Below are 15,824 nucleotides of genomic sequence, written 5' to 3' on the forward strand. Positions count from 1 at the left end.
GTAAAACACCAATCCTGTCCACCAAGTTTCATCCTAATCCGTAAACAAACAGAGACAGGGGTGAAAACAATCTCCCTCCATCTTCGATGGCAGAGGTAGAAACACATACAGAAGCAAATATTGAGGCACAGTCAGAAGCCAAGGATTGTATTGCTGTGCCTATGGACTAACAATATAAACAAGTGGGGGCAGGCACAACAAATCCTGCCCATTTAAGGCATAAAGTTATTTTGGGGATGAAATTTAAATTTGATACACCCTTAACCTGAACCTTGATTCTAAGGAATAGAATAAGGAATATTTTAGTCTTAGTTTGAAGTCAATTAAACCATTTTTGACAAAGTTGTGAGCGAAAAAGAGTTTGACCTTTTCGTGACCTGACCTTGACCTTTGACCTAATTGGACCCAAAAGTTAATGGGGTCGTCCGAGGTTCATTACCCACCTATGGATACAATTTGACAGTGTTTGAGCTAGCCATTTTCCCGTAAAGTTGTATTTTCGTAACCATGTTTTAGTTTTAATGGAAAATTTGTAATTTTGACCGATGGCCATGACCCCCAAAACTTCGGACCCTACCAATCTTCACAAATATGAATTTTTCACTATAGGAATGGGTAGGATTATAAGTGACAAATAGAATAAGGTTAACTATAAGCTAAGTTTGAAGTAAATCAGATCAATTTTGACGAAATTATGAGCGACAAATGATTTTGATATTTTCGTGACCTTGACCTTGACCTTTGATCCAATTGGACCCAAAATTAATGGGGTCGTCCAAGGTTCATTGCCCACCTGTGGATTAAAGTTGATAGTGTTTGCTAACGCCGTTTTGCCGTAAAGTTGCTAACAGACAGACAGACAAACAAACTGGACGATTACAATATCCCGCTCCCAGATTCGACCAAAACTACCGAATGGCAAAGAATTAAGGAAAAATGGTTAAGAATACTGTGAATAACAACAAGAATAAACAGAAAAACCCACTAGATGGTATTTATAGAATACATACCCCATGCAGTCTTGAGAAGGACTTGGTGTGAGCCAACTCGAATTGTATTTTTTTCCCCTTTGATCCAATATGGCTGCCAGAGCACATGACCGATGACGTCATCTTTATCAAACCATATTTCCCACGGGTAGTTGATCGATTCGTTAAATTTTGCATCGATCGGTTGAGCGGTTTCTCTGGCGAAGATTTTTTCCCTTGGATCCAATATGGTTTCGATACCACGTGACACATGATGGTCGTTTTTATGAAAATCCTGTTTGGATTTCAAGTCAATGAGATTAACAATGAGGATTTCAGAAACTTGACCTTAAAAACAAATTGGTGGCTGAACTGAATGACCAAATGTGCAAATCCTCTTCAAATTTCAAGTTGATCGGATGAAAATTGAGATTTTTCGAAATTTCGGTCCATATGGCTGTCTGTGTGTGTTCTATCCTTTTAAAATACTGCGAGTCAAGTGAGGAAGCAGCACATCTCATCTATCTATAATTCCAGCAATGTCTGAACCGCCGGTCCGATCTAATTGAAACTTGCCAGGTATATTGCTGGGGGCCTGAGGATGTTCCTTTTCAAGGTTTGATATTAATCGGACAAGTGGTTCCCAAGTTATGGCCATTTATTTACCAAACCAATGACAGGACACGGTGCTATGACGTCACAATTCTTCTTCGTTTCATATGACGTCACAATTGACGCTGGGGACCTGAGTATATGCTTTATCAAGGTTTGATATCGTTCTTCTTCATCCGTTTCAGGTGTTTCCCAAGTTATGGCCATTTATTCACCAAACCAATGACAGGACACGGTTTAATGACGTCACAAAAAAAGATTTTTTTTTTTTTTTGCACCTACGGCCACGCACTAGTTTTTACAATCTTGGGTATGGCTCGGCTGGGGTTCAAACCAACCACCACCACTCACCTCAGAGCGGACGCTTCAACCATTACACCGCTTTGGTGGTAATTTTGTTTCTTTAGAAATACCAACTATACAAGTAAACACTTTTATTTGTACAGTGTAATTTGAAAGGCTTTCGTTATTTAAAATTAAAAATTATCAACCAGGGGTATGAAACCTTAAAACAACAACAACACGGAAGTGTGTGTCGATGTCCCTCGGCAGCCACGTTGGCAGTGTTGAGAGGCAACGGAAATGTTTTTTTTTTTTAATTGTTTAAAAGAATGTCACGTAGCAACAAATAAAATCTAAAGGCGATTTTGTGTTCAATAATAAAGCTTCCTGAATGTCCGTTGGGGGGCTCCGTGGTCGAGAGGTTCTTCTGTTGAGATTGCGAGCTGAGTGAACGGCTGTGGAGTCTTAATGATGGAGTCGTTGTTGGCTTTACCTTTCTCCCTCCTTCAATGTCCGCACCTCAAGTTGCGGCGACCCGGTCTCTGCGTTATGCCTTCGGCTATGACGGTCTACGCCGTGGTGCTTGCTTCGTACTTCCTAATCACAGGGGGTGGGTATATTCTGACAGGAAACCCCGCACCTTTGCACTAGCCGAGCACGGGCGAAGGCTGGGCCTATCGGTATCTCAGGATCCAATGTTTTGGCCCATTTTACGGTCCAGTGTTTTTCCCCATTGGAGGGTCCAGGGTTTTGGCCCATCTAAGAATCCAAGGGTTTGACCCCATCGGAGGGTCCAAGGTTTTGACCCATATAAGGATCCAAGGTTTTGGCCCATCGAAGGGTCCAGTGTTTTTCCCCATCGAAGGGTCAAGTGTTTTTCCCCATCGGTGGGTCCAGGGTTTTGCCCCCATCTAAGGGTCCAGGGTTTTCCCCCCCATCAGAGGATCCAGGGTTTTTCCTCATCAGAGGGTCCAAGGTCTGGGCCATCCAAGGGTCTAAGCCCTAAGGTCTGGGCCATCCGAGGGTACAAGGTTGGGTCCGATTCAGTTCAGTTTCCATGTGCAACACCAAAAGAATTGGTTTAAATCTTTACCTTCTCGTCAGGTGATCTCACTGCCCATCTTTCACTGTCTTTCTCCACAGGAATCATATATGATGTTATAGTGGAACCCCCCAGTGTAGGTTCCACCACAGATGAGAACGGCCATCAGAGACCAGTTGCTTTTCTTGCATACAGGTATTTCTTTTTTAAAACTTAAAAGTGTTGGATGAATGATTGTATATCCAACAGACCCCTCCCACAAGTCCCCCCCCCTACACTTGTATGAACGAAGGAGTGTACTAATATTTCCAATAAATATCACAAATCCCCCCCCCATACATTTTTTGGGGGATATATATATATATATATATATATATATATATATATATATATATATATATATATATATATATGTTCAACATCCTGATGATTGATGTCTGTACCTGTCCCATTCTCATCCCCACAACCCCCCAGTAATTTTAAGTTGATAAACGAATTAAATTAATATGGTTTTGGTCCAAGGCTTAATAGGTCAAATGTCCTCAATCAACTCCAAATGTCCTCAATCAACTCCAAATGTCCTCAATCAACTCCAAATGTCCTCAATCAACTCCAAATGTCCTCAGTCAACTCCAAATGTCCTCAATCAACTCCAAATGTCCTCAATCAACTCCAAATGTCCTCAATCAACTCCAAATGTCCTCAATCAACTCCAAATGTCCTCAATCAACTCCAAATGTCCTCAACTCCAAATGTCCTCAGTCAACTCTATATGTCCTTCATGTTTTGTGTTTCCTCGTTAATTTCATTTTTATCCACACTTTTTTATTTAAATGGGGGGATATTGTAGTCCATCCGTTTATCCGCCACGCTATCGCCTAAACGATTGTGCAGAAATTCACCAAACTTGGTAATTATGATCACCACATTGTAAGGTGCAAGAGCAGTCATTTTTGGCCCCTCCCACTGTGGTGGAGTCAAAAGGTCAAATCCTGAAAAATGCAATTACGGGCACAATTTAAAATGAAACTTTTGATATGCAATCAACATTGGGAGAAGCACGAAATATGTAACGATTTTTTTTTTGGATTCGACCCATGGTTCTTGCCCCAGATGGTGGGGTACTTCAGGTCACAGCGCTCAAAATGGGGCGGGGGGGGGATTTTTTTTTAATCTAAATTTGATCTTGGGTCATTCCTGGTGGAACTTTTTGCCATCTTTCAACTTTTGCTTCAGGTGGGAAGCATGGGGATTTGTGATTGCCTGGCATCAACTTCACTCTACTTTATTCTTGAAACAATGGTGGGAACAAATGTGTTGGCTGTTCATAGCAGCTATAGCCTTTTTCAATGCCTACCTTCGGTCTGTATCCCATCCTGATCATGTGGGTCCTTATAAGCCATCTTTGGAAATCTGCATCAAGTTTCATTTATTCGTCGAGTCTGCACTCTCCACCAATTACAAGTGTACTCGGCAAGTACCCTGCGACCCCGAGTGGACCTTGATTGAACATCGTGATGTCTTTGCCTTTATTTACACATTTCTGCAAGCTCCAATTTATTTTGAAAACTTTTATTTCAAACTCAAAAGGACATGCACAATAAATATGAAATGCTGAAACAGAAAACAAGTTGTACAAGTAAACAGAATCTACCATTGAAATTATAAATCTCTACAGATGGTTCTCAAGATTAAAGGAATAATTGCTGAATACCAAATTTAAATGGTCGCAATGCAACATTTGTTCTACTAGCAAGTTTCCCAGGCCCGTGCGGGATTCTAAACAGGGTACGGATGAAGGTGGCAAAAATGCAAATGGCGTCTTCCGTCGTCGAGCCGGTAAGCTGGGAGCAACAGTTCGCATTTATTTTGCCACATCTGATGCAATTGAAATTCTCTAATAGTGATGAGGTGCTCCATTTCAAACTGTTTAGATGATATATGTAGCTTATTGATGCCTGGGGTCCATAATATAAATTTGTATTGGTGTCAAAGGCAGTGACAAATTTCAAATTTATAGGAGAATTTCTTATTTTCATAATTGATGACCATGGTGTAAGACTGAGTATATTTCCCGTTCTTTTTCAGGGTGAATGGCCAGTACATTATGGAAGGCCTTGCATCGAGCTTCCTGTTCACCATCGGGGGACTCGGGTTTGTGATCCTTGAAGGCTCGAATGCACCTGGCCTTCCTCGTCTCAACCGCTTGCTGCTCATGTTTCTCGGTTCCCTCTTCATTCTGATCTCATTCTTCACTGCCCGCGCTTTCATGGGCTTCAAACTGCCGTAAGTCAAACTGAGATCCATGTGCTTGTTCCTTGTTAATTATGTCAGTCAGTTATTGTTTTTCCTCATCATGTGAATCTTGCCTTGATGAAGATTTAACAATTCTTATATCGCACAATGAAAGCAGCTTGTGATTAGGTAAATTTTAAATGCCATAGAATTCGATGTTTTTTTTTTTTTTTTAATAATAATAAAATGCATCGGACAAACCTCGAGCAAGCGTGTGGCAGTATCATTTGGGGACCCCTTCATGAGTGTTGTCATACACTGCTTGAGAAATTGCAGGTCATTGTCTGTGTTTTTATTTATTTTTTGTTTTTTTTATCCGCATTTCGATCACATGACTGGAAGGTTGTCCCAATTTTTATCCCACCCATGTGTAGCGCAAAGCAGTGTGAAGCAATAGGCTCACTGTCTGTCTGTCTGTCTGTCTGTCTGTCTGTGTCTCTCTGTCTGTCTTTCTGCAGATGTCAGTATATGATCAAGGAACAACTTGATTTCAATTGAATGTTATATTTTGAACACTGCAGAACATTAATCGGTCTGCAAACCTGCAGTTTAGCAGTATTTTGGCTCTGAAATTGGCAAGTTGTATGGAATCTCGTCCTGATCGCACATGTGTAGAGAGAAGTAAGATAATTTGTTTTTACTCTGCCTGCCTGCCTTTTAGGGATGTTATAAAGGATAAACAACAGGCACAAATAACTCGTGTAACGTGTGAAATAAGGTGGTGTAAAAGATGCTGCATCAACGGCGTTAAACTTCTGGAAAATATTTTTTCTACAGCCTTTTGGGGTGGGATAGAGAGATAGGGGTGAGAGAGAGTGATAGGGGTGAGAGAGAAAGATAGGGGTGGGAGAGAGAGTGATGGAGGTGGGATAGAGAGTGATAGGGGTGGGAGAGAGATGGATAGGGGTGGGAGAGAGAAGGATAGGGGTGGGAGAGAGAAGGATAGGGGTGGGAGAGAGAAGGATAGGGGTGGGAGAGAGAAAAGGATAGGGTGGAAGAGGCAGAAGGGTGAGAGAGGGAGTAGGGAGGGAGAGGAGGAGGGAGGATTCCAGCAGATGTGATACCCAGCTGAACGTCCATCTGAGAGACGGCACACACATTGATGAATCACCCTTCCTGTGAAACACTGGGATGACAGTTTATAGCCGAGTCGGGATACGAACCCAAGCGAGACAGCTCAGAGCGAGCATGCGTACATCTTGGCTATCCTGCCATCATATGGCGATTCATTGCTTTATGCCAACTGAATTGATCCGAGCAGCAGATCTGGCTGCAAAAACAAACAAACTTTCAATTGGCCAATCGGCACATTCTTTGACACCCTTTCCTCTCCTCACCCTCCGGAGAATTGTATGGTGAAGGAGGATAGCGTGAGAGAAGAGAAGAGAAGGCAGTGCGAGGGAGGGGGGGTAGGAGGCAGCACGAGGGGGGGGAGAAGGCAGCACGAGGGGGAGGGGAGAAGGCAGCACGAGGGGGGAGGGGAGAAGGCAGCACGAGGGGGGGAGGGAGAAGGCAGCACGAGGGGGAGGGGAGAAGGCAGCACGAGGGGGGAGGGGAGAAGGCAGCATGAAGGGGGAGGGAGAAGGCAGTGCGAAGGGGGGGGAGAGGGCAGTGCGAAGGGGGGGGGGTGGAAGGCAGCATGAGGAGGTGGAGAAGGCAGCGTGAAGGGGGTGGAGGCAATGGGAAGACAACATGAGAGGGAGAGGAATGAATGGGAATGGGAAGGCGACTCGAGGGGAGGGAAGGGGAAGGCGACTCGAGGGGGCGGGGATGGGACAGTGATGCGAAGGGGGGAGTGGGAATGGGAAGGCGACACGAGAGGAGGGAATGAGAAGGCGACGCGAGGGGAGGGAATGGGAAGGCGACACCGAGGGGAGGGAATGGGAATGGGAAGGCGATGCCGAGGGGAGGGAATGGAAATGGGAAGGCGACACCGAGGGGAGGGAATGGGAAGGCGACGCGAGGGGAGGGAATGGGAAGGCGACGCGAGGGAATGGAAAGGTGACGCGAGGGGAGGGAATGGGAAGGCAGCATCGCAGGGCATTATTGGGGCGATAAAACATGTCCAAACATCAGGGTTTTCCTTCTAACCACTGTGTTCTGTATAAAACCAGGCGGTAACATTTAAAAATCAAAACTAATGCTGTTTGGTAAAGGCCTGCCCGCATGCAGTCCCCCCCCCCACCATGCATATTCCTCCCCACAGTCCCCCACACACATTCCTCCCCACAGTCCCCCCCCACACATTTATCCCCACAGTCCCCCCACACACACATTCCTCCCCACAGTCCCCCCCCACACACATTCCTCCCCACAGTCCCCCCCACACACATTCCTCCCCACAGTCCCCCCACACACACATTCCTCCCCACAGTCCCCCCCCCCACACACATTCCTCCCCACAGTCCCCCCCACACACATTCCTCCCCACAGTCCCCCCCACACACATTCCTCCCCACAGTCCCCCCCCCCACACACATTCCTCCCCACAGTCCCCCCCACACACATTCCTCCCCACAGTCCCCCACACACACATTCCTCCCCACAGTCCCCCCCACACATTCCTCCCCACAGTTCCCCCCCACACACATTCCTCCCCACAGTCCCCCCACACACACATTCCTCCCCACAGTCCCCCCCACACATTCCTCCCCACAGTCCCCCCCCCCACACACATTCCTCCCCACAGTCCCCCCCCCACACACACACACACATTCCTCAAACTTCCTTGGGTTCTATACTAAACGTGCACCGGTGATTTGCTCAACCGTTCACTCGCACACATGCACGGATTTCCTCACACCTGCACTGCACGGTGGCACGTCCTGCGTGGCTTCGACGCTGCGGAAGTACCTGGTTCACGAGACGGTCGCATAACCTCCTCCACAGTGCCACGTACCAAGGGCCCAAGTTTGAGTTCAGATCGCGTGCCCACAAAACCCGCGCACCGCACACACATAACCAAAAACAGGCACGCACACACCCCATGGAGAGTCATTTGTTCCCATTTCTACCACGTCCATGTGTGCTATCTGCATACCTCTTCACTTGCAGAAACTATCGACTATTAATATATTGCAGTAACTATTGGTATATTTATATTAATATTTTTGTAATGAAAGTATGCACAAAACGGTGTAAAGTTAAAAAATAAAAAGACTTCACTTGCATCAACAAAACAAAAAATTGTCTTTGCTTGCAGAAACTACCGGCTATTAATATATTGGTGAAACTATAATAGTATATTTATATTAATATTTTGTAATGTTAGCAAATTGCCCAAAACGGAAACAGCAAACTGCGTACTATGTAATTACCGAAAAAAAAGGACCCCTGTGGACTGTGCCGTCATGGATTGCAAAAGCAGGTTATGAATCACAGCGTTTCACTCAATGAAGTTACACTTTCTGCACATTCCATCATCTTTTCTTCACCCAATGTAATCGTCCGAACAGTAGAAAAAGTTCAATTTAATGCTTTGCTTAAATAAATACACTAAATTATATAAATCGTTAATTTGTTAAAATTTTCGGATTTTACTTCAGATTTTGACACTTATTTTGTCCACCAGATTCAATTCTCAAATCAGACATAATATTTTGATTATATACTTTCATTAATCTGTGAGAGTAGATCGTGTTTCCAATTTGAGGCTTGTTTGAATAGGCCGAACCAAATGGCGAATTAGGACCCCTATCAAGTGCGAGTGACGTGGCTGAGGGTGTCCAAGGATGCGCCTGATGAAAGATATAATTATATAAGGTCATTAATTATCTTCAAAAGGGATGTTTTAATAAACCAAAACACCCAATTTTCACTGTTGTACTTCCTTGGAGTTTTCTTAGTATACATGCAAAGTTTCAGGCTGCTCGGTTTTATAGTTTTGGAGTTATGGAGGAGACGCACACATTGACGTGCACACACGCACACCCACACACACACACACACACACACACACACACACACACACACACACACACACACACACACACACACACACACACACACCCTTTTATTCGTAGCAATGCAATTTGTGATTGTAGTTATCAGTAATCAATTGATAGACAGACTTGAGCAGTCATCCACTTCCCTCCATTTAATATTACTAGTACGTGCCCATACGTGCGTGGCCGTATGTGCAAAAAAAAAAATAATAATAATAATAATAACAAAAAAACTTTCAAACCGCGTGCCAGAAACAACAACCACACAGGCCGTTCCTTCGCTTTCGCGTGCCCATACGTGCGTGGCCGTACGTGCAAAAAAAAAATAAAAAATAATAATAACAAAAAAACTTTCAAACCGCGTGCCAGAAACAACAACCACACAGACCGTTCCTTCGCTTTCGCGTGCCCATACGTGCGTGGCCATACGTGCGTGGCCGTGCGTGCAAACCCCCCCCCCCCAAAAAAAAAATATATGACTTTCAAACAACCACACAGGCCGTTCCTTCACTCTCGTAAACGACGACTGGATTGGGGCATTGTGTTTATCTATAAATGCGCATAAGAAATCGAGAAATTATTAGAATACAGTAAGTCATCACTCTTCGGAAGTGGTGCGTGCCCGTACGGAATGTTCACATGAATTCCACGAATTATCGCTTGCATTGAAGTAACAACTGCTGTGATACTTACACACACAGAGTTAATTAAAATCCAAATTAAAATCAAGCTTACCTCCCTGTCTTTGCTTGCCATGACATTCGCTGCCATTGCCCATTGCCACTCCTATGCTACGGTAACTATGGCGCCCTTTCCCCATCGGCCACGCCTACGCAGCAACGTGTCTTGTCATTGGTTTGGTAAATAAATGGCCATAACTTGGGAACCACTTGTCCGATTAATATCAAACCTTGAAAAGGCACATACTCAAGGCCTCAGCAATATACCTGGCAAGTTTCAATTAGATCGGACCAGTGGTTGTCGAGAAACAGCGGTCACACACACACACACACACACACACACACACACACACACACACACACACACACACACACACACACACACACACACACACACACACACACACACAGATTGCTGGAATTATTGATAGATTATAATACCTGTCTCAATCTGTCTTTGTTTTCCCTGCACAGAGGATACCTTTCTTAAAGGAAGACAGATGTAAAGAAGATGCTGAAGGAGAAAATACAAACTTTATGAGATGGAATTTGATGACAAAAGTTTCAATAAAGTGGGATTTCTGAGTTTGAATGTTTTTTCTGCTTATTTTAATTCTGTCCCCATCTCTGTCAGGACAAAGTGCATTGTTTAAATTTTACTTGTTCGCACTCAGTTTATCACATTACATTGCTTTTAACAGTGCCAAGTTTGTGTACTGTGAATGATTAATACAGTCGTCTGATGTGCATCAGATGATAATCATTTTATGCCTCTGCAGCGGAAGGCCGGAGGCATTATCATGCTTTTGGGTTGTCCGTCCGTCCGGCTGTGCTTGCGTCGCAGAATTTTTGTTACCGCGATTACTTGTGAACCGCTGAAGGAATTTTGACAACTTGGTACAAGTACGTATCATGATGCAAAAATGAACCGATTCGATTTTGGGGTCAAAGGTCATGTGACCATTGATTGAAAGTTACCGTAATAACTCGTCAACCACTCAAGGGATTTATGAACTGATTATATTTTACATTAAACAGGTCAAAGGTCATGTGCCCTTTAAAAATAATCTTGCAGACCATAACTCAAGTCAAGTTGTCTCTTCTGCTTATGGCTTTTCTCTCTTGCACTCTGTCTCAGTTGACCGTTAATCGAGATCAAATGTAACTGAGATGACGTCTAATGTAGACAGAGGCACATCTATTGATTGACACATTTGCATCAAATTCTACTTTCTAGTCTTCCATATTACATGAAGGAAGGAGTTTGAAAAAGCTATTTTGGAGAGACAGTACTACTACTACTACTCATGTAATGGCCACCTTCTCATGGGGTCAGCCATGGGGGTAGTTAGCCCCAAGTCTTTTTCACAATGTGGCTGGAATCTGATTTGTTCATGAGTTTGTAACTTGCTCACATACTCTTTGCAAATAGCAGTTTGATCTTTGATGTCCATCAAATAATGCTAGCAGACAGGGTACCCAGCTTAACATGTATCTGAGAGACAGCACACTTTGTGATGCAAAACCCTGCCTGTGACACACAAATCCAACAGTTGGGAGTCAAGTAGGTAATCAAACCCAGATTATAAAGCTCAAACGTAAGGGTGATACCTAAGCCTGGTGTTGGCTTAACGCCGAGGTCGGCAACCTGCGGCCCGTGGGCCAAATGCGGCCCGTGAGCTCTTCTCGTGCGGCCCGCGGCACCTTGTCCGGATTTCCATTAGGTGCGGCCCGCGAAACATTTTTTCTGAACCGACGGCAAATTTAACATATGTGGACATATGATTCTTCCACATATATCACAGTCTCTGTACGTCACAATAAATTATTTTTGCTTCTAGTCCACTTAACCAGGACCAGGAGGCTCTGTGCGCCAAGTCTGTGACCATTACGGAGGTCATGACTGTCGTCGTCAGGGCGGTGAACTTTGTTTGCGCCCGTGCTATCAACCACAGACAGTTCCGCGATCTCCTGGCTGACGCTGAGGCAGAGTTCGGTGACCTGATCTACTTCTGCGAGGTCCGTTGGCTCAGGAAAGATGTTGGAGAGAGTCTTCAGCCTGAGGGATGAGTTGGCGTCTTTCCTGCAGGAGAAGGGCAATCCTGTCCTTCAATTCGAGGATCCCACATGGGTGTGTGACCTCGGGTTCCTGGTGGACATTATTAGACATCTAAACGAGCTCAACATCCATCTGCAGGGTAAAGATGTCTTGGTACCTGACCTCCTCGCCTTCGTGAAGGCATTCAAATGCAAACTTCACCTGTGGGAGCATCAGCTCAACCAAAACAAATTCACTCATTTCGCCCCATTGGCTGAGCTGCGCCCGACCCCTGCTGCCTGCCGTCGCTCCGCCCCTGCCCTGTCTGAGCTGCGAGGCGAGTTCGAGAGACGCTTCAAAGATGTGCGCTCCTATGAGAAAGAGTTCAAGCTATTCTCCGCTCCCTTTGATGTGGATTCTGTGGATGTGGCTGACGACCTTCAGCTGGAGCACATTGAGCTCCGGTGCTCAGAGAGTCACCGCGCAAAGTTTGCTCTTTTGTCACCAATGAAGTTCTGGCACTCGCTTTCAGCCTCCCGTGCTTTCGCAGCTCTTGTTAGGGAGGCCCTGCGCTTAGCTTCATTGTTCGGGTCCACATACTCTTGCGAGCAGCTGTTCAGTCGCATGAAGCTGACGAAGAACAAGACGAGAGCACAGCTTACAGACGCTCATCTTCAAGACGTCCTCTTCCTGGCCTCCTCCTCCATCAAGCCGGACATTGACTCTCTGTCTGCATCAAAGAATCACCAGCCTTCACATTAATTGTTTCACATTGTGATTACTGCAAGTCTTAAGGTTCAATTTACAATTACATTTATTATCATTGATTTTAGGTGTGTTTGTTATTTTTTTCGGGTTGGGAGGGGGGGTGCGGCCCGCGAGGTGGCCCGAACGTGGCCCAGTGGCTCGCGGCCTGGTTTAGGTTGCCGACGCCTGGCTTAACGGTTAAGGTGGCTGGCTTAAGATTTTTCAGGTCTTGATTTTGAGCCCCTGTTGTGTCATTACATGATCACCAGGTGGGTTGACTCAACCTGTCATCCTTCTGACGTTGGCAAAATGAGTCCCAGCTTACTGGAAATAGTGGACACTACATCCTTTGCACAGCTATGCTCTGAACGGTGATACAACTAGCAGCCACAGGCTATATACGAAATGATTAAGTGTAATACCTCTTTGCCATCCTTTCAGACTTTATAGGAGATCATTGATAACACTGAACAATAAATTTCAAAAAATTTTTTTACTGGAGATGTGTAAAGTGATTAAGACTAATTTGGGTACGCTGATTTCAAAAATCATAACCGTTTTGCTGTATCACGTCAGGATTTTCAGGAACAGAAATATTCCCATTGCCTAGAAGTCAGGATTTCAATGAAATTTACATATGTCTTTAACATGTCTATTTCGTACAATTGTTGTTAACTTGTGTTATATTTCTTTCTTTCAGATAAAGATGAGTAGGCGTTCCTGTACCAATCATCCTGACAACTTCTGTTATGTCTGTGGTCGGTATACCAAAAAAGATCAACAGCGAAGTATATCTACAGCAGTGAAAATGAAGGCCGCCTACTTTCACTACTTCGGGTGTAAGGTGGGGGACCAAGAACAGAGCTGGGCACCACACATCTGCTGCACAAGCTGTCACACACCCTTGACTCAGTGGTTGGTGGGCAAGCGCGCGAGCATGCCATTTGCGGTGCCCATGATATGGCGTGAGCCGCAGAATCATCATGATGATTGTTATTTCTGCTGCACAAGCATCGCCGGCTTCAACAAGAAGAATAAAGGTCACATCAAGTACGCTGACTGCGTCTCTGCTCGTAAACCTGTGCCTCATGATGACGAGAACCCCGTTCCAACACCTCCAGCTGATCAGAACATAGCTGTAAGCAGTGGTGAAGAAGATGGTGATGATGAACCTTTTGAACCCGACACTCAAGAATCACACCTTCTGAACCAGGGAGACTTAAATGATCTTGTAAGAGATCTCTCGCTGTCAAAGGCGAAGGCAGAGCTGCTTGGATCAAGGCTGCAGCAGTGGAATCTACTTGAACCTAACACCAAGATATCCTTGTTCAGAGCACGTCACAGAGACATGGCTGAGTTCTTTGAGATGGAAGACACGATGACATTCTGCAGTGACATCAACGGTCTGTTGAAAGAACTTGGGTGTGATCACGATCCTGCAGACTGGCGCCTCTTCATCGACTCGGGGAAGAACAGCTTGAAGGCTGTTTTGCTCCACAATGGCAACGAGAAACCATCAGTCCCACTGGCTCACGCGTTCGGCATGACAGAGACCTATGAGACTATGCGGCAGCTGCTTGATTCCATCAAGTACAATGACTTCAACTGGCACATCTGCGGAGACTTGAAAGTGGTGGCGCTGTTGTTAGGGCTGCAGTCAGGCTACACGAAATACATGTGCTTCCTTTGTCTCTGGGATAGCAGAGACGACAAGAATCACTGGACGAAGAAAGATTGGGAAGAGCGAAAAGAGCATGTACCTGGTCGACACAACGTGAAGCATGTCGCCCTTGTCGACCCAGCCAAGGTTTTCCTTCCACCACTCCACATAAAGCTCGGCTTGATGAAAAGTTTTGTACGGGCAATGGATCTGAATGGGCGTGGGTTTTTATACCTCAAGGAAAAGTTTGGCAACACCTTGTCGGAGGCCAAGATCAAGGCTGGTGTCTTTGTTGGACCGCAAATCCGACAGATTATGAAGGACGAAACTTTTCCGTCAACTCTAAACCCCAAAGAGCTGGCAGCGTGGAGGAGCTTCAAAGCTGTGACGGACAACTTCTTGGGGAACGAGCGCGCGGACAACTATGAAGAAATAGTGCAGCAGCTGCTGGAGTCCTTCAGGAAACTTGGCTCCAGGATGTCCCTGAAAATCCATTTCCTACACCAGCACCTGAACTTCTTCCCTGACAACTTGGGAGCAGTCTCGGACGAGCACGGCGAGCGATTCCACCAAGAGATTTCACTCATGGAGACGCGTTACCAAGGGCGGCACAACCCGAACATGATGGGCGATTTCTGCTGGTTCCTGCATCGTGAAACTGACACAGAGCAGCACAAACGCAAAGCCAAATGCCTAAAGCATTTTTAATTATATTCTAGTGGAGTTTTTCTGTAATTTCTATAATTTTGAAGCATTCATGATGAAATAAATGAATAAATGAATTTTTGTAAATTTCATTGAAATCCTGACTTCTAGGCAATGGGAATATTTCTGTTACTGAAAATCCTGACGTGATACAGCAAAACGGTTATGATTTTTGAAATCAGCGTACCCAAATTAGTCTAAATCACTTTACACATCTCCAGTAAAAAATTTTTGTTGTTCAGTGTAATTTGAATACCTGGCAATTATAATCTAATTGGAAGGGCACTCGGTAGATCACATACCTCTGCCACGTAATGCTTGATCCACGGGAACATATCGGGCCAAATACATTTTTGAAATTTCATGCTACATAATTGTTTTTGGCCTTCTCTCTCAATGGTGAAGAATCACTTGGAAATTAAATAATTCTTGTATCCAAATCGGGATTGAGATATTCACCAAAATCGAATCAATTCGTCCTTGCCACATACCCAACCTGTCCACCAAGTTTCATCCGAATCCGTCCACAGCTTTTTGCGATATCCTGCTAGATATCATTTTAACCCGATCTCTCAAAGGTGAAGAATCATTTAAAAAGTTATCAGATCCGGATTTGGATCTTCACCAAAATTGAATCAATTGTTCCTTGTAACACACCCAAAGTGTCCACCAAGTTTCATCCGAATCTGTCCACAACTTTTTGAGATATTCTGCACACAAACAGACAGAGAGAGGTGAAAACATAACTACCTTCACCTTCGGTTGCGGAGTTAAAAATGCTAAATCGACATAGCCATTCTTTGTGCACAAAATCGACATTAGATAGACATAACTTGTCGCTGTAACCTTTG

The 15,824-nt window shown here is 44.7% G+C and overlaps 2 protein-coding genes across 2 annotated transcripts; both read left to right on the top strand.

Annotated features, from left to right (window-relative positions):
* The first annotated feature begins 2,109 nt into the window (after window positions 1-2,109).
* On the top strand, window positions 2,110-10,415 carry OSTC (oligosaccharyltransferase complex non-catalytic subunit). Its single transcript, XM_085887813.1, has 4 exons — window positions 2,110-2,472; window positions 3,006-3,099; window positions 4,993-5,190; window positions 10,298-10,415. The coding sequence occupies exons 1-4, from the start codon at window positions 2,331-2,333 to the stop codon at window positions 10,311-10,313; spliced, it is 450 nt and encodes a 149-aa protein (XP_085743939.1). The 5' UTR covers window positions 2,110-2,330; the 3' UTR covers window positions 10,314-10,415.
* Window positions 10,416-11,861: 1,446 nt separating this feature from the next.
* LOC147022888 (general transcription factor II-I repeat domain-containing protein 2B-like) lies at window positions 11,862-12,623 on the top strand. Its single transcript, XM_085890313.1, has one exon. It carries the CDS (start codon window positions 11,862-11,864, stop codon window positions 12,621-12,623), a length of 762 nt encoding a protein of 253 aa, XP_085746439.1.
* Window positions 12,624-15,824: the final 3,201 nt, after the last annotated feature.

This window comes from Eptatretus burgeri, chromosome 7 (assembly GCF_056783735.1).
Source record: "Eptatretus burgeri isolate ZD-2024b chromosome 7, Ebu_testis_v1, whole genome shotgun sequence".
In the NCBI taxonomy this organism is placed as follows: Eukaryota; Metazoa; Chordata; class Myxini; order Myxiniformes; family Myxinidae; genus Eptatretus; species Eptatretus burgeri.